General features: G+C 38.1%; 1 protein-coding gene across 3 annotated transcripts in view; it reads right to left on the bottom strand.

The window, feature by feature from the left end:
- Nucleotides 1-24,883, bottom strand: part of SCAF4 (SR-related CTD associated factor 4) — a 49,232-nt gene extending 24,349 nt beyond the window's left edge. The window contains exons 1-12 of one of the 3 annotated variants that reach the window (XM_082043640.1): nucleotides 24,605-24,883; nucleotides 12,984-13,067; nucleotides 12,286-12,330; nucleotides 11,237-11,398; nucleotides 8,788-8,923; nucleotides 6,374-6,513; nucleotides 5,646-5,822; nucleotides 5,196-5,296; nucleotides 4,652-4,699; nucleotides 3,417-3,525; nucleotides 2,907-3,074; nucleotides 1,603-1,688 (exon numbers count right to left, since the gene is read on the bottom strand). In XM_082043640.1, coding sequence (XP_081899766.1) covers nucleotides 1,603-1,688; nucleotides 2,907-3,074; nucleotides 3,417-3,525; nucleotides 4,652-4,699; nucleotides 5,196-5,296; nucleotides 5,646-5,822; nucleotides 6,374-6,513; nucleotides 8,788-8,923; nucleotides 11,237-11,398; nucleotides 12,286-12,330; nucleotides 12,984-13,067; nucleotides 24,605-24,634 — 1,286 coding nt within the window. In that variant the 5' untranslated portion in view covers nucleotides 24,635-24,883. Of the gene's footprint in view, nucleotides 1-1,602; nucleotides 1,689-2,906; nucleotides 3,075-3,416; nucleotides 3,526-4,651; nucleotides 4,700-5,195; nucleotides 5,297-5,645; nucleotides 5,823-6,373; nucleotides 6,514-8,787; nucleotides 8,924-9,713; nucleotides 9,938-11,236; nucleotides 11,399-12,285; nucleotides 12,331-12,983; nucleotides 13,068-24,604 lie in introns of those variants that run through there. The other 2 variants (XM_082043641.1, XM_082043642.1) reach the window with 2 other exon arrangements.
- Between the last annotated feature and the right edge of the window lie 58 nt (nucleotides 24,884-24,941).

Below are 24,941 nucleotides of genomic sequence, written 5' to 3'. Positions count from 1 at the left end.
CATCTGCTTAAATGAGGAAAATGTTCATTACTTTTACAAAAGAATGGCTAAAAAGAGAGATTAAAAATAAATTCTGCAAGTGAAAGTGTATTTTACATCATGTTCAAGTTTTAAACCACTCAAGGTCTGGAAGACAGAATAAACCTTCAAGGAAGTAATACTTGGCAAAGGAGAAGACTCGTAACTAAGTAAGACAGCTTTGCTTTAATACTGGAGCCAAATTTGTTCGATCAGCTCAGACGTGTATACTGCCTCTGTGATAGGCAAAGTCCCATAGCACACTGGATCACAGGTTTTCTTCTTAAGAAAGATGTCTTTAGAGCACGGAAAAAATTACACTACCATAGAATCAGAGAATCATCTTGGTTGGAAGAGACTCTCAAGATCATTGAGTCCAACCATAACCTAACTCTAACACTAAACCATGTCCCTAAGAACCTCATCTAAATGCCTTTTAAACACCTCCAGGGATGGTGACTCCACAATTCCCTGGGCAGCCTGTTCCCGTGCTTCACAGCCCTTTCCGTGAAGAAATTTTTTCTAATATCTAATCTAAACCTCTCCTGGTGCAACTTGAGGCCATTTCCTCTCATCCTGTCAGTCACTACCTGGGAGACCAACACCCTTCATACTACAACCTCAAGTACTTGCAGAGAGTGATAAGGTCTCTCCTCAGCCTCCTTTTCTCCAGGCTGAACAGCCCCAGTTCCCTCAAACGCTCCTCATCAGACTTGTGCTTCAGGCCCCTCACCAGCTTCATTGCCCTTCTCTGAACTCTCTCCAGCACCTCACCTTTCTTGCAGTGAGGGTCTTCCCTAAATGTACTCACTATAGACAGGCATAGAAGTTATCTCTACCAATAAGAGAGAGCTGTATAGAGACCCGGTTTTCCTTAGAAGGTATAAGGCTTTCAGGGGTTCACAAGTCTTAAGGGTCACTAATCTGTTACTCATTACCACTGCACTGAAGTACATACAACATTTAGCTGTGTTTAAACACAATTCCTCTCAAAGATAAGATGTTGAAAGGGTCTCTTTTTTTTTTCTCTCCTCCAGAAGGGGAATTCAAATAAAGCCCTTGACAGTTTTAACTGTACCAAGAAATTTCACTAGTGTTGTCCACACAGAGATTAAGACACAGACAGTAACTTCTTGTAATTAATCCTTAGATTAAATTGAAATGGACTCTTTTACTAAATGTGTCCTTTGTCACAGAATCCAACTTGTACAGCACAACTGGGCACTTGAAAGAAACTACCTCAAAGGAAGCACACTGAGCAGGGCACCCAGGAAGTCAACTCAAAATGGAGCTAACAGGACTATGTCCTAAGGCATTGAAAATGAGCTCCATCAACAGTTCAAGCTGCCTCACCTCTCAGCTATTTATTGTCATGTCAGTTTGAAATTACCACTCCTACAGTGGATTTGGCAGCACAGCAACAGATTCTCTGAGCTCCGGATAATCAGCATAACTCTCCTCAGTACTTGTACCGAATTAGTAATCATTTTCAAGTCTCTGGACGTGACACACTTAGTTCCTCATGTTAAAATCCAATACTTCATACAATATACACCCTCACTGAAAGAACTTTCACTAATTTACCTGGATGCAGATCTAGATCTTGACTTTCTGCTGTCAGAAACATGCCGTTTTCCCTCTTGAATAGGTGGCTGCTCCACTTCCATATCCTAAAATATTAAGTTGACTGGTGTTACGGGCAAGTAGCACAAGCATTTTATTTCATTTTATGCCTAGACTAAATTATATAACAGCATGAAAATTATACTGATATTCACATATGTGAAATAATAATAAATAATAAATAATAAAACTCTCTTCAAAAGCTTCATCACCACTTTGTGGTCACTAATAAGGAGACAGTCCAGTAATAAATGAACATAATACTACTACTGCAAAAATATAATAAAAGTAATTTACACAGAATTCTCATTTTCAATTTGCAAATTATTGCTTTCTCACATTTTAGTCAATTTCAGCACCACATACATCTCCACAAAATATTATGACATTCCTTAAAGTCAGTAAGTGGATCTTGTTCTGTCACCAAAATCACAGAAAAGTAAGGCTTACTAAAAAACTTTTCTCCAATATGTTTTACGAAAGTAGTTTAAGCCATATATATAAGCTAATTACAATACTATAAATTTGAAGAATGAAGCACTAAGTCATCAAAACAACAAATAACACAAAACAACCTGCTTTAAAAACCCCAGTAAGTTCCACAGTTCTTCCTTCCTACCCCAAATCCTCTACAGCTTCCCACTCTCGAACACACTGTGTTGTGCCTAAACTTTAGTTTTCACAATGCAACCCTGACACGGAACATCCAAACAAACAATCTCTCAGAATGTACTGATTTAACAGAATTCAAGACTAAAAAACTGATTACCAACATCTTCCAAAACCTTAGGAACAAGAAATAAGTGTTTACCTACACTTGGATTTTTTACAAACTTTTACAGACTTCAGAGTTTATTTCCACTATATTAGCAATCTACCAGGCCCTTAAAAAGTACAGTTTCCAGATGGTTTATCTCCAGAGCGAGATTGGCCTGTTAGAATTCCATGGAACAAAATATTCCTGAAGCATGATGGGGACAGGAAAGGGAGGATGAGGAAAAGTGAGAGGTGGAAGGACAAAATGCAATCCGAAGTCTTTCACAAAAGAGTTAACGCATATGTATGCTGGGTTTGCCATGCTTCTGAAATATCAGACTTGTCATATAGCACTGCAGCTATCCAACTTCTTCTTGGATGAGTTACCCTCACAGTCATCCCTGTCCATGGTTATCATGAAGTTTCCTCTCCTGAACAAATTACACAGGTTTGAGAAAGACATGTATTAGAGCATTTAAGTTAGTTTGTTTACTGCGAGGAGTCCTCACCTGCTGATGTGGTTTCTGCATGTGTGATTCACTCTGTACTGGAAAAGGAGACTGAAAAGTTTGCTGCACAGGTGCTGTTGGTGGAATCACAGGCTGAGCCATGGGTGGAAACTGCGGGGTAGGCAGGAGGCCAAAACCTGGCATTTGCCCGTTAGGAGGAAGCGGAACCTTGGGAGAAGAAAAAACACAAAACCTTCCAGTTACAAAAAAAAACGCATTAGTGTTTGCAGCGTTTCTAGTAAAATTGTATCCCTGCTTCAAAGTCACAATACAAGAGCAGAAGCCCAAGACAGATGAAGTAGGTCAACTGTTTAGGCATATAAAATAAAAATCTTGTTTCTTCAAAACTTGACCAGAACAGAGAACAAAAATGTTTCCTGGGAGAGCCAGAGGGCTAAGCCATATTCACTCTTCATTAATAGGAACACCACTTCCTTATTTCTGCACCAAAGAAAGCAAAAGATAGAAAACATAACACAATAGAGGGACAAGGGAAGACCCTGAAGTTACCTGGTGACGCATTGGATCCTGCTGCATTCCCATCATCCGCTGCTGAAAAGGATCCATATTTGGGATTTGAGGAAATACTGTCTGTTGTACACCTTCTGCTGGAAACCCACTAAAACCAGGAATATTTTAGTGAGACAAGTCAGTAGATACACAGATTTTTTTTGCTTTTATTTTATATATTTCCATGTACATTTAAACATGCTTGCTTCAAATTTAGACAGAAAAATCTTTATTATGATTCCATTTCCCCTCTAAAAAGTGAAAACAAAAAAGGAGAAAGAGTGGCTTCCTTATCTTTTCTCCACTGTAAAAGCACTCCTTCAAAGAAATGCTACATAAAGGTTTAAGCCTCTATTCCCTCTGTACTTATATGATCTTGCTAAAGATATCAGTCTATGGAAATTTTTTATGAAGGTTGTGTGCCTTAGGCTAACTTTATTCCTCCCCAGTTCCTCTTTTGGGAACAAAATAAGCAAGCTTTTTCCTCAATGAAAATAAATTGGTCATACTTTTGCTAGAAAAAAAACCTTTAGTTTGGGAGGAATTTAGGGCAGAGGAGAAAGGATTACAGTAATGTCATTCACTTCTTGATTCAACACACAGAATGGACAGTGCTCAGGGAAATAATGAGGTCTGTGCATTTAACAGCGCCTGTTTACAGGATGCAGTTTGTGCAAGAAACTGAACAGGATTTCAGGAAGATAAAGGAATTTCATGGTGATGTGAAACAGAACTTCGTAGTATTTTAAGACACAGGTGCCATACAATTCTTAGATGATTCTGGGCAGATCAGTTTTCCACATAGAGTATTACTGATTCTGTGTGCCCAAAAGGAGACTACTGGAATTCAGTCTTCAGAGGCATCTTACATAATATAAAGGAATAAGGACAGAGGCTTTGAAGTGCTACAAACAGAACATTAACATGCTGAAAAGCCTAGTCCAATGATCTCTAGTTGTGCATACACAAGCAGCACATATGTTCAACCTACCTCATCTTTCTGTACACCATGAGTTCCATCTGTATTACAGGGAAAACACTACTGATTTACTTAAAAGGCATTTTAATTAAGTAATACTCGCGGAACATTAAAGTGCTCAAGGTGATAAACACAGTAAGAGAGCTAATGACAAAGTTAGTGATCCTGTTTTTGAGAGTGGGGTTTGGATGGCATATACAGAGAGTAAGACATGGGGCCACATACTGAAGCAGGGAAAAAAGAAATATTGACTAACCCAGGTATTGAGCACCATCCAGCCTGTGCACTGAATGAGAGAGGGGTCCTGTGGAAAAAACTAGTATGTGATCATGTAATTTAAGACTTTATCATAATGCATATCAAAAGGGAAAGAGGAGTCTGAGTTAGTTTGCATGGATATTTAATGCTTGAGAATTTAAAGCTGCAAAGCCAATTTAAATGTTTTAAATAGCTAAAACTATCACAATGTTTGGAAAAGCATCTTGTCCTCAGCCAGCAAAGCAATCCAGCTGATTACTAACAATGCCCTGATGCTTGTGCAACAAAAACATGGGACTCATCTTGAAAACAAAACTGAGCTTTTCTCTACAGAGCACATCCTCGATCAATGTAATGTGCCAAACCTACACCAGATCACCAAAACCAAACCAAACCAAACCACCACACCAGTTGTTAAAGTTGTTAATAGTGTTTTAACTTTGGACTATAACAGTTAAGCACTGAAGTAACTTGGAATTTTAATCTAACCTAAGTATTTTTAGAACAAAAATTTGTGAATTTTATTATGACACAAAACTTACAAAGCTGGCTGAGAAACTGAAGGAGAGGGAGCTGAATCTTCTTTCTTTGAATCTTCCACTGCTTCTGGTTCATCATCATAGTCAAACCGATCCAGCAATTTCTGAAAGAAATTACACCATTTTTTCTGTATCTTACATAACTGGCAGCCAAAACATCCTTATTATCAAAGTCTTACTATATACCTAAGAGTTCTGGAGTTAAAGACAAGGTTAGAATCAGAAAAGAAAAATCTATATTCTAATGCAGAATCAGAAATTACCCAAAAGTAGTTTTATTCAGCTTCAAAAGCTGCAAAGGCTATAAAAATAGGAAGCCAACCTCCAGAGGGAAAGAGAAGTAACAAAAGTTGTATCGTTTTACTCCTAGCAAGTGGAAGACATTGAGGCATCCTTCCATCAGTCTTCTGCTGAATTGAAGAAGTCAAAGACAAAGAGCAAATGAAGACTTACTTTGTCAAATGATGTTTTTTGCTCAGGTGGTGGGAAAGCAGCTTTCTGTTCTGGTGGTTGTGCTGCTGTAGTTTTCAACTGAGCAGTAATAGCTTGAACCTGAGCCATCACAGTGTTATCTATGACTGGTGACTGGGGCTTTTGAGGCTGTTGAAAAGTCTGAAGAATTTGCTGAAGCTACAAAAAGATATATAGTATTAAGTATTCACTCTTCTATAAACACATAGTATTGCAAGAGTTGTAGGATAAAAATTTTACGTCAAGCCAGAATATGCCACAGGATGAACATGACCAGCCACCTGACTGAACTATGAAGAACTTTCAGCAAGATCAAATGTCATTTTTAAATACTTCAGTGGCTATATTCAGCAAATCCCAAGACTTCAGTATTCAGGCCTTTCAACACTGTGAATGTTTAAGTGGACCAAACAATAAAACTCAACATTTTGTTTGATATATTCTGCCTGTTCTTGAAACTTGGTACCTGCATCAATTCAGAACTAATTATTTAGGAATATTTAACGGAATTTTCCTCAAATACCATAATTACAGCATAGAAGGGTCACCAATCATTCAAATACTGACTTTAACTCTGACAAATTTTCCACTAAACACTTTACAGAGGCTTTTTGTTTTGCTTCAAATAAAGGCTGTTGCTTCAATCACTTTTCCCCCTTCATTTAACATAAAAATTGAAGTTAGAAGGGAACCAAATACAAAGAGCTTACCTGCTGTCCTTGTGTTGTTTGAAACAACTGAGCTACAGCTGCAAAGGCATCAGAACTGGGCAACTGTGGCACAGTAGGTACTGAGTTAGCAGTAACTTGAGGGGGCTCTGAAGGAACCTTTGCTGGAGGGGGCGGTGAACCTGAGAGTTTCATAGGAATTGAGAAAGTGCGACATTACTCCAAAACATTCATGTTCCTCTTCAGTCCATACATCTACCTCCTCAAAACAACTATCTACTATACTCTATTTAAGCCAAAAAAATCCTACCTAAACTACCCCACAATTGCATATTCTATTCATTTTGCCTTTAACTGCTCCATTCACTGCTCACATCTGCAAATTATACTCACTTAAGAAGGGAAAAAAAAGAAAAATGGCCTATCTGAAAGCTAGTCCAGCATGCTATTTTAGATCACAACTCAATGTTTACAACTATGGAATTTATAAAAGCTAAGAGAAAAACCATTACTCAAACAGCATAAAGCAATGTGTATCAATACACTTAAAATGCTAGTTCTGGTTACAAAGTTCTGACTCATTCTTTTGGATGAATATTTCAAATCAATCACCTACTGGAGGAGTAGTTACATTTATACAGTGCTAAAATTACATTTGGCCCTCTGACGGCAACCGCGAAGCTGATGTGGCCCCCAGTGAAAATGAGTTTGACACCTCTGATCTACCGGTTCATTTTAAGAGCAATTGAGTTTCTCTTAATATTTTCTGTTTTCTAGCAGTAACTGAACTTTTGCTGAAATGGCTGGTAATAATTAAAGGTTTTAAAAAATTATTTCATAAGCAACCTTTTCTTTGACAAGGTCTATTCCCATGCCACTTTTCCACAAGCACAAGCCAAACCAGTATTTGATAATAAAATCCTACCATAAAAATAATCTTACTAATTTGTCCAGGAAAAGACTCCCATCTCCACTGAGCTTTAATGAAACTGAGATCACATTTTAAGACATGCTATTGGCTTTGTTTACACATGCAGCCTTCCTATTCTCTTTGCTTTAGATGACAATGCCTTTTTTTAATAAACATTTTGCCAGTACAAAGTAAACTAGCAGTAATACCATCTACTCCTACATGCTGTGAGGAAGCAACTATTCATCAGCAAATATATTTTAATGGACTACTATAAAACTGTACAAGGAGAGACAGTCAAAAAAACCCCCACAGATCTAAGTAATTTTCCGTTTCAGACACTAAGCAAGTAAGTTTGCCTCACAACACCAACTTGTTTAAAGCCGTTCATCTGTTTGCAGTTTAAATAACTGCTGTGTTGACATACAGCAAGCAGAGACAAGCATGTGGAATAATATTCTCCCAGAAGTCAGATGTTACACAAAAACACTGCAAAAAGATACGTGATTGTTTTTAAATATAAATTAACTCCCAAATTATTTCCTGTATATATTCAGAAGGATATTTGCTTGCTCAAGGGAGAAAATTTGCATCTCTCTCTCTCCCTCTCTTGTTTCGGCTAAACAGAATTTGTAGCATTATGAGCTAAACAGATTTTATTTCACATAATGCATTAATGTATTTATTATTATTCATTAGCATATTTATTTCAGGGCCAAATTATCCCCTTTGGTGCATCTGAATAACCTCACTGAAATCAGTAATTCTGTACATGAAAATCTATACATAACGCATCCAATCTGTTAGCTATTAGTGATGAGACAAAGATGGGAAAATCGTGCCACTCATCCATCATATCAGAATGAATCTGTATAGCCAGCAGTCTGCACCCAAGCTCAGATGCTAAGACATTCCGTCCCCTGCCATGTTTATAAAACATGTCAATAGGATATGCCTTCCAAAACACTGCTGGAGACAATTTCACTTATTTTATTGCACATTATTTTGTTGTCTGTAATCACACCTCACTCCATCACATTTTTTTGTCAGTCCTACTCCAACATACACAAGTACAATAAATAACGAGGTTAGCCAAGTTAAATCTGAAATATAGAGTGCAAATTCAAAAAGAAGGCCCTCCAGAGAAAGGGAGAATTGTGGTATGCATATTCTCATCCACAATTCAGTAATCACACTACCAGCTTTTTATGTGGCATAAAATAGGGCAGTGAAAATACTATGGGCAAGTCGTCATTATTTTACTCCTTAGGTCACTGGACATTGAAGTAACCTGTAAGTAAAGTGTACACATATGTATGTACATATGTATACACACATTTTCCAAATAAGCATTCACATTCTGATCACTTCTGAAGTACAGTATCAGCATTTATTTAGACTGAGCTTAGCTGCTCCAGATAATCGTGAAAACGAAGCTGAGTTTATTAACATGCAACTGTTGAAACTAACAGTAGGAGCTTTCATGTGAAAGCTAGCAAACTATTACCATTCAGCCTTTTAAAAGAAGTTACAATGTCATTCATACCTTCATTATTAGCAGCATTTTCTGTCACTGGTGCAGTGGCACTAGTTCCTGCTGCCATATCCAGAAGCGGTTGAATTATTTCAATTTTAAATACTCCATTTTTCTGCCAAAGGTTCAGTACACGGACTATTTTACTCTGTTGAAACAAACGTGAGTATCAATGCTAAATACATCTTTCTTAATTCAAAAATTGCAAATTTATCTTCCATATGTTGAGAAGAAAGGATTGAACAGTACAGGAGTTCAACATAATCGGGCATACCTATTTAACAACCCCTATTCGGTCACATAAGTCAGCAAGACCTTTTACACAGCAAAGATAAAAACTGCCAACTTATTTTACTATCTGCTTTAATAAAAAGCAACTTGTGCAATTTTTCTAAAACTCTTCTGGCCGGTCAAAAAATCCAGGTTTGATATACAGTGGAGAAAGTCACATCAGCCCCATCATGTCTTCACAGATGGTCATAAAGCGGTGAAACAAAAAACAAATGCAACAAGAAAGATAGAAAATAAGATAAGTGGGAAAACCCTAATGAAGAGAGGGGCAGTTAGGCCATAAAACACTAGAACAAAGCTTTAAAGTTAGAAGATTATTTGCTTGAATTTTTTTCTATTAACCGAACCAACCCTGTGTTAACACCAGAAAAGCAAACTCCATCATTAATCAAAAGATCAGGAAATAAAGTGGAAAACATTCGAACTGATCACTGCAGAAAGATTAAATTAGAACCTCTGATTGTCAGCTGTTATTTTAAGCTTGTTTCTTTTTTTAACATTAAGAACAAGGAAGCTTTCAGGAACAAGCTGGAAATCAGTCTTTCCTTCTTTAGCCCAGTATTTAATAATAATACCTAATTAGACGCACTGCTTCAGTTCAAACATGCAAGCAGGTAAAAGTCAGAATACATATTATATTGCCATACCTGTCCTTTTTGTGTAGTCAGCTGACTTGGACACATACATGTTTTAAGTGGTTTTTACTTCTACTGTAAGTGCTAAGAATGAGTTGATTCTATTCCTTCTTGTTTCAACAATAAAATGCCTTACTGTGACTCAGTTATATAGACCCATGCAAATTCACCTATACTTTCATAAGATAAGCAATTAAAGACTTTTACAAAATGTTTTCTACAATATGATCAATTAGCAAGAAACTTTAAAATGGTTATTTTAAAATAAGATTTTGTCTGAAAAACAGTTAACTCCAAAACAGCACATTTTTTGACTTTGAGTACTCTATCTCTCCAAAGACTTAAAAATAATATGAAGGCCAAAAAACTAATAATTTTAATACTCTTGTTCTCAATCACATACTAATCTTACAGAAAGGCTGTTGAAAAAAAAAAAAAAAAAAAGTAGCACATTTCTCTTTGGATATCAACCATAGTTGTTGTCTATTTGCAGACCAGTTTTTTTGTTTAGGTACTGGAAATTCATTACAGCAAGCACATTTAAACAGTATCATTCCCCTAGTGGAAAGCATCTTAATTATTTTAGCAGTGAGGCATCAAGTAGTTCCATAAAGGAGAGGAATAGTATAACTGATTTAGATGAACAAAATGGTAACCACAGAGACAGAAAGAAGAAGGGAACTGCTCTGTTTCACCTGGGTATGAACCCAGAAGCTCTAGAATATCAGATTCAAGGCCTAAAGGTCTAAAAGTTCCACACATTAGAAAACTAACAGAGCATCAAGGCCTTTCAAAAGCTTAGTCAGAAAGTTAGGGAAAAAGTCAGTTAGAAGAAGAGTATTTTGCTCTTACAGTACTACCATTAAGAAAAAGAACAAGTAGGCAATTTTCTCGAAACCAATTGGCAACTTCTAAAACACACTTATCTTGGGAGTCTTTTGAAATTGTTCTGACAGAGGGCACAGAAGCCATCTTCTGTTGGTAGCAACCTGGACCATCATGGATTCAGGATACTTTCTGAGACTGTTCTGTCAGCAAGTACAGGAAAACTAAGACAAACAAGGCCTTAAACCAGTCCTGACAATGGAGAGCAGCAACAAAAGTCTCAAGTATGGGATTTGTAAAGACTGAAGAAATTAGCATGATGATTTTCTTAGAAAATATTTGGGAGTAGAACCTTCATTGCCTAAAACACCAAAGATTTTCCTATAACACTTTCTTTTTGTAGGTGACACCACCTTCCACAGAAAGTATTCCTGAAGGAGTCTGAAGAAGAAAAGTTTTGGCACAGACACACTCTGCCAAAGTGTCTGCATAAGTAAAACAAAACTGGTGAAGTTACACAAAATAAATATTTCAACTAGAACTTGCATTTAACTACCACTTTTTATAATCTTTCTCAGCATGTTTTACCATTTCATATAACAACATTCACTAGCAGAGACATAATCACCAAATTAGCTTTCACGTAAGTGGAAACACCAAGGTAGCACTGTTATCAATTCTCAACAACACTTCAGAAATTATAGTTGTACCTTGTCTTCAGATGGACAGAGATACAAATACTGGAATGTGGCAGTAATATTCTTAGAGAATCTTGGCCCAAAAACATCTTTGTCTGTTCCAAACTGGTGACGAGACTGACGAACAATAGAGTCAATAACGTACAATCCAGGGACCTTATATTCCGGTTTGCACTGAAAACATAAAAATATTTTTTTATTATGCAGTGACACTGACAGGGTAACATGCATTGATCTTAGATCCTTACAGGAAATCTATGCTTAGTATATCTGGGTAGGAAAAAAAAAAAGTTAATTTGTTTTATGTAGAATTCTCTTAGTGCTCTATTTTCACTTTCTTTATAGAAACAGATAAGGAGAAAAAAATGCCTTCACATTTGTGACAGAATAAATATACCTGGATATCTTGAAGCAGCCTTCATCTTCTCAATCACTGCTTTTAAAGTACCTTTAGCTTGACAACATGTGACAACAGGTCTACTACATTACAGTATAGACTGCCAGAACTCTGTTATCAAGCTCCCTCACACTCACTGCACTGAAACTACCTCCACCAACTCTATTCTCCAGAATTTAATACAAAGTCCTTCTCTTTGGAGGTCTCTGAAGGACTTCGGAAAAGAGTATTTTTCTTGTTCACTCAGAGGAACTTACTTTAGGCAGCATGACAGTTCTGCTTTAGTAATACATTCTAGCCTGTTGTTCTTTACACCTAGGCAAGCATGAAAACTGTGTTTCCTGAAAATATGTATTATCTTAGCCAGTGAAAATTAATTTGAAGTTCAGTACCTCCAGTTTCCTCCCCAGCTGCTGGGTAGAGGAGAAAGGAGGAATTACACTTTTTTTTTTTTTCTCCCCTTATTAATGTACTACGGAAAACTAAAATGAGGAGATGATTTAGACAAAGAGATACAAAAATGCGTAAAATCCCAACAAAACAGAATTCCTCCCACAATCCCTAAATAACAGAAGACATCTTTGTTATTTACTAGCATTATTGATAATATGCAGTAACAGATGCAGACAGTATCTTTATCAGTAGATTATTTTTTATCATTTACCTTTTTGATAAACTTCTCTACAATCTGGACAACATGCTTGTAGAGCTGGAAAAGAAACACATAAATTATTTTATAATCTACTCAACAGTGGTACATCATTTCAGAAGTACTTTAACTCTTTGTGCTTAATACCACTTTGGGAAGACCACAAAATATTGTAGTCACATTCTAAAAGTAAGTATGTTATCAAGCTGAGTTAATCAATCCAAGAGAAAAAAAGCAAACCAAACACGATTTCATGGGGGGAACAGACAGAAACAAACCATCCTTCCTGTCAGAAATGTGTCTATGTACACAAAAGATATGATGCTTCTAGACTATTAGTGAGAGCTTTCTGGATTTCCCTTCTAGGCGAATCCACTATGTTTTAATATGCCAAAGTGCAGTTGCATCCTGCAACATTTAAGATTTTATTATACAGAAATCACAACACCCTAGTGGGTGTAGCATTAAAAAGCAATGATTTAAAAAAAAAATAAAAAAAAAATAAAAAAAAATCAAGCTGGCATTATGCAGCTAGTCTAAAACCAAGAGATGATAATTCACCACCCACTCATTTCTAGATAACATTCTATATTCCAACTAGAATAAACATCCATGAAGCTAAGACTGGGAAATCCAAAGATGCACTTGCTTAAAAGTAAAATAATAAAAAATCACTACTGTTACAGTTTCATGTTTGTCTCATTGTACTTTACCTTAATAGCTTTAATGGCAGCTTTTGTAATAAGAATCATTTTCGCTCGTGAAATAGGAGGTTTCATCTCCATCAATGAAAAGAGCTAAACAGAGAAAATAAATATTAAAAATGTAATCTGAAGTTTAAGCAGTTAGCCAAAAAGACAACATTTCAGACCAGTTGATTATTGATGTTGCACGATATATACCACCACAATGCTGGCTGGCCCCTGAAACAAATTCTGAGACTAACAAAGAGATCTTTCAGGCAATGTTCAAAGTTATTTTCCTTGTGAACTAACCTATATTCACCCATTTACCAGATTTTGATAAGATTGCTGTCAAAGTTCTATTTGTGTCTGAAAACTACTATCTGCTAATTTATGGTACAGGCAATGCTAACTTATGGTATGGGAACTTGCTATTTTACAATAACAATATAAACCAGAAACAACCACAGCATCATTCAAATTAGCCTGAGTATGAGCTTACCGAATAGAAAAATTAGGATGGTGCTACAGATGGCTAGACTGATATAATCCTATAACCTTAAAATTATGTCCAAAAATGTATGACAACTTGCATCCATCAAGACGATCAAATCAATACTAAGTTTTCAAATTAACCTGCTATATACAGGCATTGCAAATGTCTTTAATGGAGATGTTTACCACTTTGTTTGCTATGACCATAACATATTATTATTAAAATTAACTGCACCAAGTGTTTTGTAGAATCCTCTGCATTATTCTTCATACTAATATTACCCAGTAGAAAAGTTAATTTCTCAAGTACCAAGTTTTCAGAGGTTACTAGTCTTTGCAGACTACAGTTTGAGGCATTCTGTGAACTTACAGAATAATTCTGATCTTGTTTCTATAAACACAGCCCAGGCACACTATTGCAAATAGTTTTAATCATATCAGAAGCTAAGAAGAGTGCTGGTTTTTGACACCATCAAGCACAAAAAGGGATTCTGCAGTGGTTGATTTAGACACTATTTTAAAGGAAAAAAACAAACAAAAAAAAGGTCTGAATTCACAGAAAACATATTCTATATTCAAAATATGTAGGATACAGGTAGAATGTTCAGCGCTTCAAATCTGAAAGTGTGACTCTAAGCAAAAAAAAATCTCCAAACTTCATTTTCACAAATAGTATCCCCATGACTTACATCTCACATGTAAGGAAAATTTATTACAAAGCACTTTCAAAGTCTTGAACCTAGACATTGCTCTGTCTTCCAGTATTGACCATAACTCTGAAAACAAGTTATTAGCTTCACATTTCAGAAACTGAGATAAACTAAAGCTTGCACACAGAAGTGTCAGAGCTGATGAAACATCTGTGAAGGTCTGAACGCAGAAAGCCAAGGAAAGAGTGACACATTTTCCTTAGGACCCCAGCAAGACTTGGACAGCATGACTTCGCTTCCTGTAGAGCGTTTTAAGAGCACAGGGAAATAAGGGATCTGGAGAGGTTTGGTTTTAAATAACACTCCTACAGCCTGGCACTCATAAGCATGCATGCACACACACCAGAATCCAATGCACATTTCACCACCTTCCAGACCACCCTGCCTACTCGAGAATTACAATGAATATTCCGTAAGATGTTGTTGTAATTTCAAATCGTAAAATAACCAGTTGCATAAAACTACACTATATGCTACACTGTGTTTTTATGGCATACTGTGCACACTTCTGACCTACCAGTCATTAGACCTGGATGCATGATCAACACTGGCTTGTTAGGACCATTCTCTCTTCTCCAATCTTTCTTCCCATCTTTCAAGCAGAAAGAGAAGCCAAGACATCCCAGTACTACTTCTTAATCCCCCCTTCTACATCACAGCTCATGGTAAGGTGCTCTGCTTCATTAAATATTATTTTCTATTCTTCCTTGACCTCTTATTTAAGCTGTGGCTTACTAAAGGTAGAATCATTATATCATCATGATTTGTATAGTGCAAAAAACCATGGAGATCTTCAACATTTCCTACATACACACATGATAATTTTTATCTTGAAATATTCACCACAAATCATAGAAAAAATGACTTTGCATTACACTAATTTTGCCCTTCACAATAAAGAAAAAACAAATGTCAAAAACATAATCAATTATTTGCCACAAAGCAAAATCAAGAGAATAATGGTATTTTCTTGTAACAGTGTAACGGAAAGCAAGGTATCCTCTAAAAACGTATCTCTTTCTATTCATTTAGAGTTCCAAAATACTTCTAAAATGACCGACTTACACAAGTTTATCCATCATCTCAGCTAAGGTAAAAAACAATGCAGAAGATAAAAAAACTTGGACAAATATTTAAAAGCAAGTAAAGTGATACCAGGACTTTCAGCAATACAGAATGAAAGCCTTACACCAGACATGTCCAAATAATTTTCACCAGGGGCCACAGCAGCCTTGTGCTTGCCTTCAAAGGGCTGAATGTAATTTTAGGACTGTATTAGTGTAGTAGTTACCCCTGCCTTACACCAATAAAATACAAAAAAAAAGTCAAGAAGGTACTTACTTCCTTAATTCAATTCCTGTTCCAGGAGATATGAAGGAAGAAAATTTGTCCTTCAAAACAGTGGTAGCCAGATACCTTCTCCAACACCAAGTCAAGACCTTGACTTTTCACTACTTATCTCCACAAAAGGCATGTTCTAGAGCCAGAATGTTTGAATTTTAAAGCTATTCAAGCTGTAAGAAATACTTCAGCTAACATCCCTACCTGCTGAGAATTCACAGTATGGAGAAATAAAAACTGTCAGATAAAAGACAAAAGGAAAGAGGTATCTGTGAGTTGACTTGTTTCTTTTAAAAAAAGGCTTCATTTCGATTTCTAACTATATTGCTTTAGAATAAGTGCAAAGACTCTTGATGAACAAAGTCATTGCTATTATTAAAACTCAGGAAAATCTGTTTTAAGAGGTAACAAAAGATTAAAAAAAAAAAAAGTAAAAACACCCACAAACAAACCACCAGAAGGCTCAAAAAAAATAGGTGGAGGGAGAAAAAAAGGAGCCAACATTAAGAAGGCACTCCTTTCCATCATATACAAAGAAGCAACTGGTCCTCCAGAAAAAGGAGCCAGTCCCTATAACAAGAGCAAAGAAGCCAGTGTGAAAGCAGTACTTCAGCATTCACATTTCAGGAACACCACCACAGAGAACCATGAAACTAGGAGAGCTCATAGCAGGACAGGAGATGACAATAAGCAAGTGGCAGTAAAAAAATGTGTCTTAAAAGGTATCCCAAGAATGACATTGCAACCAGAGGGAAAACAAACAAACAGCAGAAAGAAACTGCCAGAAGGCAGGAAAATGGGAAATCAGCTTGATGCACTGAAGTAGCCAGGAAGATGCAATAAAGAATATGGTAGCTTGGAGAAGTCATTAATTAAAGAACAAGAGAGACTGAAACTTAGGCTAATAAGGCAGGAATAAACAAGAGCTTTGGAAGAACAGGACTGAGCAGATCACTGTAAATTGTTCCTTTGCTATTACAGACAGCACTCTGAGCAACAAAAACACAGTAAAAGCAGCGCGGTCAGTACACACAGATATTTCCAGCTCAGAGTGAACAACAGCTGAAACATGCATCAAATTGAGATGCAAATGTTTTCCTATATAGATATATATGCACACATATATGTATACACACATATGTATACGCATATATGTGCATGTGCATATATATGTATTCTGACCCCTCTTCACACACAACCCCATCACTCTCAGAATAACACATCAAAACTTTGTTGCCTTTTAAATTTTCATAAGATTTTAGAATACCAAATGACTATTTTAAAGCTGATTTTTATTTAATTTTCAGTATCACAGTTACATGTGTCAAAACCATGTTTTAAAGATGGGTAAATCTAAAATTTAACAAGCTTACTAGTTCCTCATGGATTTTTACTGTTAGAAGGGGAAACTTCAGTAAGGCGCATGTACTTTACATGTTCAATTAGACTTGGATCTTCTCTCTCACACATTTCCCAAACCGATATATGAAAAAAGTCCTATTTTCAGAGGATCGCCCTTCCTATAATAAATCTAATTGCTCAAAGGGTACCACGATGAGCTCACAAAACAGCCTAGACACAACAAACTTACACTTTATTTAAAAAATAAAATAAATTAGATGGATGTAACAAAAGAAACGATAATTTGCAGCTTGAGAGTGTTTCCAATGTGCTGCCTCACAATAGGAGCCTGTCCCTGGAATGCTCTGCCCTGCAAGGCTTGACCTGCTAGAAATGACTTGCCGCTTTTACCAACCATAAATGGATGTTTGGAGAAAACAGGTCCTAGCAGTTCCCTACCTTCCTTCCCCATATAGTGACAACACTGGCTGAAGGAAAAAGCATAAGTTTAGCTGTGCCTCTATTTCTACTGCCCATTGCAATTTCATTTGGTGATGAAAGCCACCCATATTATCCCATTCACTAGGAGAGACAGCAGGGGAAAATATATGAAACTTTATTTTTATGTAATAACTAATTAATCAAAGGACTATTCAAGACTTGTGTCTTTATTCAGTTTTGATAATTTCAATAGTTTAAGGAGAATTGTCTCCTGATGTCTGCATGGATTCTTTCATACACAAGGAAAAACTAATATAGGAAAATGAGTAGAAAAGCTTGATCAGAAAATGTTATCAAAATCATTCAGTCAAAGGTCATAAGAAATCTTCTCCTATTTCAGTTATAACAGTTTCACCCGTTGAAAGTAGTACGAAAAAACACACACCTTGTTTTACACAAGCTATAGCTTAGGATACAATTTCAATTTAAGATTTTCCAAACATTTCTGGAACCTCCCTCCCTATATTTGAAAGTTTGTGCAGTGTAGCTACATCTGTTTTTAAAAGCAATAATTTATTTGTTGTTCCATATCAACTCATGTACTACAAAAGTGGAGCTATTAAAAAGCCTACTAAACTCAAGCCACAATACAAAATATTGATCCAAGAGTACTTCTGTGTACTTTTCACAACAGTACAGAAGCACAGAATAAAACAGGTATAAAACCAAGAATCTCAAAGGCAGAAAAATCATCTGCTCATTTGCAGGCTAATAAATGCAATTAAACAACGTTGATGAGCCACTCATTAAACCACAGCAGAAGCAAAAGGGAGACTAACCATACTGCCTGCTATTTAAAACAAGCTAGTAATCATCCCCAAATTATAATGCAATGTACAATACAGAAATACTATAGAAACAAAGTGGCAGGGGTGAACTTAAAAGGCCTTTCAACTCAAACTGTAGAACTTGCTCCACTTCATAAGCCCTGAGTGAGGTGTACTAAGAGGGGTTGGGTACTGGGAAAAGGAGTAGGATGATAGCCTTAGTTTTTCAAGCAGCAAATTCTTAATTTCTGCTATTCTACAAGTAATGCCCTTTGAGGGTCTATTTTATACAGAAACCTGAGAATTATGGGTTTTTGAAGCAAAGGGGAGAATCACTATTTTCAAATTTACCCACAGCCTTACCTTAGAATCCTAAAACGATAGCATGTCTGGGCACAACATGTCTTCAAAACAAGACCAAGTTGAAATATAGGAATACTATTAGCTTCACTTTTTTACTAATTTCATTAAACGAAAAGCAGAACCAGACAGTGATATGTGAATTCCAGAAGAGAAGGAACAGGGATGCCAAGGGAAAAACATAAGACACATGGTCAGAGAAAAAAGGCAGCTCATACACTTTCCAAACCTGAAATTACTAGGAAAGAAGTGAGACAGTGTCACCCAGTGACACTTATCCCGTTGGCACAGAAGGAAAAAGCTCAGGCTTATATCCTTTGGGGTGTTTCGAGCTTGATGTATGATTTTAAGTCTATTATCTGTTTTCAGCTTGAGATAACACAGTAGGAAGGTAAAAATACCTTTCAAGACTTGAACTGACTTCCCTGACTTTGTTCTCCTGCGAAAGTTTCTTTGACACAAAAGGCTTGCTTTATTTGCAAATGAAGAGGTACAGCTCCATTTTACACACTTACTAAATAAAACCCACAGAAAAGAAGCAGCACAGATAGAAGCATGATCTACTGACAGAAACACAGTGTTAAGTTATTAGTCAATATAAAGCACTCAGGTCATTGTTACAATACTCTTGTTAAATCTTCCCTTCTCCAAGTTTCACAGAGCAGTCCAACATGTCCTCAACAATTTCATCAACTCTTATGTGTCTAAGAACAGCTCTCTAAGCAGGCTCCATACACGCTCGACACAGTCAGTACTCTGTACATTCATTCATTTTGTTTTGAATGTGTTTTATTTATGCATTTAGAAACCACCCAATACAGCCAAACTACAAGTCATTTATAGACATATAATTGTAGTTATTTGTTCATGTGCCTAAAAAAAAAGAAGGATGATGGAAGATGTGACTGCCAAGCACAGATACCATATTATTCTGTTAACAAAATATCATTACTACTAATACACAATCAGATCTTTAAAAGGTCAGATGTTTTAAACAATACACATGGGTCAAAGAAAATCTGTTAGCCACATACATTTTTCTTCCCCTATAAAACTCATTGCTTTTTTTTTTCTTCAGGTCCCCATTCTTCCTTGAGCTACTAAGGAAAGGAGAAAGATAATTATGTCTACTAAACATCTGTCACTAAGCTATGTCTCAGAGGGCCAATGTAAGTTTTAAATTCTTGACCATCAGCTGTGAAGCATACTAAGTACCAGGTACTGCAGAAGATAAGAGATCATCAAAAAATTCATGGCCATCAGGCTACATTCTTCAGAAAATAAAGTGAGATTTAAATTTGACCTAATGTGAACCCCAGGCAATGAAGTTAAATAGAACTCCATCTACTAAGTTATTTCTATGGCCTAGAAAGGCCATTCACAAACTCCAATTCACCGGAGAGAAACATCTTTACAAAAGACACTGATATGAAAATGACATCATAAAAGTACACAGAACATCATTTTGTTTTCTGCACAAATGTTTTTGAAACTTATCTGACTCTTAGGATCAGTGCTATGCTCCTAAGTCCAGCATGTCTCCTGAAAAGCTGTTTGTCTCGTTTCTTCTCTTACAAAGAATCTCCAATAGAATGCCACAGTTTTCAACATTGCTGGAAACAGTTCAGTCCAGAAGCAACAGACAGAGCTCTTTCAGGATCACAGTGACGATGAGCCGTCAATTACTGTAATACGGTCATAAAAGGAACAAAGCAACTCCCACCCCAAAAAGCTGCACACTGCTTCTGCAATAATTTCAGTTCGGGTCTCACAGTTTCAAAACAGGACTAAATTCACTCTAGAACTTTAGCAGCACTCTCCTATATTCCTCTCCCTCTACCTCATCCAAACAGTATCTGAACTGCTGCTTAAGCACTCTACCAGGACACATGAATGGCAGCACTGACAAAAATGCAGCCTATTGTATCTACTGGAATATGGTAATCATTTTAGGCAGCTACGCCAGGTAGCAGCTTTCACTGTTTTCTTGAAGAGACAAAGGGTGCCAAAATGCACAAAAGACTATCTTAACCTTTCCTCCAACCACATTTGCTGGTAGTTGTGTCCTTGCTGCTCCGACATACAACAGAGGGAACCTAACTGGGGTTCATGAGTTCCAGTAACTGCTGAAGAACCACTGTGAAGGATATCCTGCTAACCTCTATTTATAGGACCTGGGGAGGATAGGGGAGGGGAAGAACAGTGAGCAATGGATTGTAATAGAACATTCAAAATGAATTCTTAACATTAGCATAAGACAGCTACACTAGATCAAAAATAAAACTGCCCAGCTCACTGAATATGGATAAACAGTAAGAATAAAGCTGCAGCATTAACTTTAAAGAAGCAGCCCACAAAGTACCTATCCTGTTTGTGATCTAGGCACACGTAAGTGGGATAACAATTATTTCAGTGGTACAGATTAACTATTACCAACTTGAGACACACGATTAAGTGAATATACTGCATTACTTAATACAAACATAAGATTACAAAATAGGAAATTTGACTTCTTTCTACTTCCAGCAGCAAGACTGAGAGTAAATCTCCATTTCTAACTTTTATAACCAGTAAACTACCCTTCAAGTTTTCCAGGCTGAAGAAAAGGAAACATATATCCCCTAAACTAAAACATTATAAGAATTAAAATCTTTATAAACCACGACGGATGTGTGGGGTTTTTTTGTAACAAAGTTTTGCAGCATTATCAAATTGCCTTTTGTGATTTACTTATGTTGTACTATTAATTTAACACAACATATACACTTAACAGTACATGAATTCTAACTCATACTTCCAGGATAGAGTTTGAAATAATTTCCTCAGGGAAAATATACTGTACGACATAACTGTCAAATCCCACCTATTCAGTTGTTAATATCTGCTGGATAAAAATAAAGCAGCAAATGTGGTGGGTCAATTAAAAAAAAAATGTGCTTGCTCCTGTAGAAAAATGAGAACTTTTAAGAGGCACATTAAGTGATAAACTTGCATTCAAAATACAGGTACAAAGAACAGGACTAAGGGAATGGGCAACACAATCAAACATGATCAAATTACGCAACCCCTCTAAGTTACCACCCATTGCCAGAACCAAACTAATTGATTCTAAGCGTTCTTTACTAGCTCACCACAACTGCTAAGTGCAACGTGCTAATTCAGATCTCTGTATTTAAGTTTTACCTCACGATTCAGATGGGCAGTTAAGATCATGTACTTATCACAACTGGCTGACAGGCAGAAACTTGTTACTGCAACATAATCATATATACCGTCAGCAGCCTATAACCCAAAGGGCAGAAACTGAACTTCCAAGTAGATTTGGAACCTAAGGCAGCCAAAACTAATGGTTTCTACTGGACTGCGTGAACAGCTTCAGCCAAAACAAAATGGTTCAAATTGCATAAACAGAAGTGTTGCTGGTGCTTTTCTCTTCCCGCCCAAGCTCTTTTGTCTGAGAAGCGGGTATCAGCCTAAAAGCTTAGAGGATGCCTAATTTACAGCCAAGATCTGAACTTGGACCTCCCACCATTCAAGAAATCGCTGTAATCATTAAACCCACCCCAAAAAATCCCAACTGATCATATCACCTGAAGCAATAAGCGGCATCTCCTCCTTCATGTAGACTGGCAAAGAGCTGACAACTGCCACCTCCACAGAAGAAAAGACAGTAAAGCCAGAATCGCATCACCTCTAGCACACATGGCAAGTCCAGCAGAAAAGTCATGGCTGCTGCAGCTAAAGTTGCCACTATAAAACTCCAGTTCTCTGTCTACAATGGTATTGTGCAGCCAGCAAGTTCAGGAATTCTTGACCTACAGGGTATTCTGTAGATAACCCAGTCTTCACTGTTGAAGCTATTCCACTCTCAATAAAATAATTAACTATTCAGTGAACAGAGACTGGTATCTCTGTAGTCCTCACAATGTCTATGCATTATAAGAGTCTTACAGACAAAATGAGTTCTCACACACTCCCTAGCCTGTGCTATTCCCACCATTCTGTGAATAATGTTGAGACCCTTTGTAAAACAGCTCTTTCAGTTTCTCTGCTTTCACTGAGAAAGCCCAGAAATGGAACAATATCTGACCGTAAATCTTACCCTCCCAAAAAAAGTTGGAGATTTTTCACACTTTTATGTTAGTATACACTGTTTTGCATGCACAGCTTTAGGCAACACACATGGAAGGAGAAGAGTTTAAGAGCGGAATTTCATGTTCTTAGCTAATATCATAAATATGCCTTCTGAGAAAAGGACAGTAACTACACAAACCCTGAATTTATTAATATGCTGGCTTTACGCTTAAGTAGTCCTATGGAACTAGTCATACGCTTAAATGATTGCAGAACAGGGATTTTAGCAAGTATAGTTTTCTTCCCCATAACTGATGTTCAAATGAAATCCGGTGTTTTATTACCCTTCAGCAGCCAGCCATCAGAATTTCAGTCAATACTTCTGATTATATCAAACAAAAGCTTCACACTTTTACTACATCTGAGAGGAAGAAGTATGAAATAAAACATGCCCATTTCTAAAAAGGAGTCACAGAATACCAAGAAACACTGCCTTCACGCTCAAGTCACTTTCATCACCAGATCAGCAGTGTTTTTTTGTGAGAAACACTAATCACTGGCTGTACAATTAAGTTTTATCAGGTAGCAACACGTTGAAATGAATGAAGTGAAAGCAATCATTTGCTAGAACTCCTATTTATATTTAGGCAGGTAAGAATTTTTCTGTCTCATGAAAATTGAAAACACTGCACATGTGCCGTTCTATTTTAATGTATTTGGGAAGGCTGCTTTGTACCCTTCCATACTACTGGTTCAAAACAGCACAACAGACCTCTAACATGGGCAAATAAATAAAAATAAAACTGTTAAGGAGGCGTATGCGGTCTGCTTTTCACTTTGAACTTCTATAATTTCGTTAAGGATGAGTAGATTTTCAGTTGTGTGTGTGTGTTTGACAAGCAGTTGCAGAGAGTGAACTTTACACAGCATGACTTCATCACATGAGAGTAGTCTGCCATTTTTCCTGATTCTGTTCAGCAAACATGCACAGCAACCTAACCTTCAAAACATATTAAATATTCTGGAATACGTTCTGGCTTAGCTTTAATTGATGATATGCAACAAGAATATGGATGTTCTATAGTCCATAAAGCATTTGCAAAAGTAAAATCACCAAACTGAGGCGGGAGCATAATTTAATCCAGGAATCATTTTAAGTAATGCGTCAAAAACTTTATAGAGGCTAGTGGTTTGTTACATATTATGCAAAAAATAACCACAGACCATTTTGTTTCCAATTCTGACTGGCTAAGGAATAAAAAGAAAAAAAAAAAAAAAGGCATCATGGAAGATAGGGTCCTTCTGTGTATCATAAAAGAAGGCTGAATGCCTTAAGGTTTCCAACCTACCTCCCATGTACCTACTGTTGGGGTCGATCCCTTAGTCTCAACCCCAGCAGTCGATTCTATACAGAGATAAGCCCCCTCGCGGTTTTCCCTCTCTCTTTTCAACCTCCAGCCTATCCTATTTGCCGCCTGTTCACATGGCAGGTCCCTTGCCAAACCACTGCGAGGAAATAAAAAGTGCCTCGCGCCCTGAAACGCGGCTTCCCCCTCCTTAACAACACGCACGCAGTGGGAACGCCTTGACACAGGGATCTCAGCTCGGACGCGCTCCAGTGGGGCAAGGAGGAAACTGAGCGGGGGTGGGCAGAGAGGGGAGAGCGAAGATCCCCTCAGTGTCGTCGCTCCCCCCGCCCCCCCCGCCCCGTGCGGGAACCTGGGCTGCAGCGTCGCCCCGGGAACGCTGCCGTCCGTCCGTTGCAACTGCCGCGGCGGACCTGACCCCGCTCGCCTCCATTTTACCCAGGACACCCGATCTCCGCCCCACACCGCCCCTCGGGCCGGCGGGAGGCCCCCGGGCCGAGCCAGGCCGAGCGTTGCCCAGGCCCTCCCCAGTCAGGCCTCTAGCAGCGCCGCACCGGGCCCGCGCGGCCCAGAGCCGGAAGCCGAGCGCGGGTTGGAAAGGGAGCGATGGCGGCCACCGTGACCTCCCCTGCCCCACCGCGACCCCCCCGGCCCGCGCTTCCCTCCCTCGTTCCCACCCGTTCCCCGGCTCCCACCTCCTGGTTGAAGGCGTTCACGGCCTCCATGTTGGCGGCGTCGGCTGCTGCGGGCGGGCGCCCGCGCGGGGGAGGGGACGGGGAGGAGGGGCGGCTCGGTCCCGCTCAGGGGCCGCGGGCGGACATGGCCGTTGGGGCGGCGGGGGGCTCGCGCTCTTCCCCTCTCTCTCCGCGCGCTCGTCCGGTGCAGGCGTCTCGCTGGCAGGGCCGCGGCACAAACCGTCTCTCCCAGCGGGATGGCGGAGCCCACGCCGCGCACAGCACCCTGGGATCGAGCAGGCCTCCCGGCCTCGCACCACCCACAGGAGACAGAAAGAGGGGGGGGGAGGAGAAGGGA

This window comes from Streptopelia decaocto, assembly GCF_964273445.1.
Source record: "Streptopelia decaocto genome assembly, chromosome: 1".
In the NCBI taxonomy this organism is placed as follows: Eukaryota; Metazoa; Chordata; class Aves; order Columbiformes; family Columbidae; genus Streptopelia; species Streptopelia decaocto.
The sequence above is the reverse complement of the archived record's forward strand: the minus strand, read 5'-3'. Positions and strand labels throughout refer to the sequence as shown.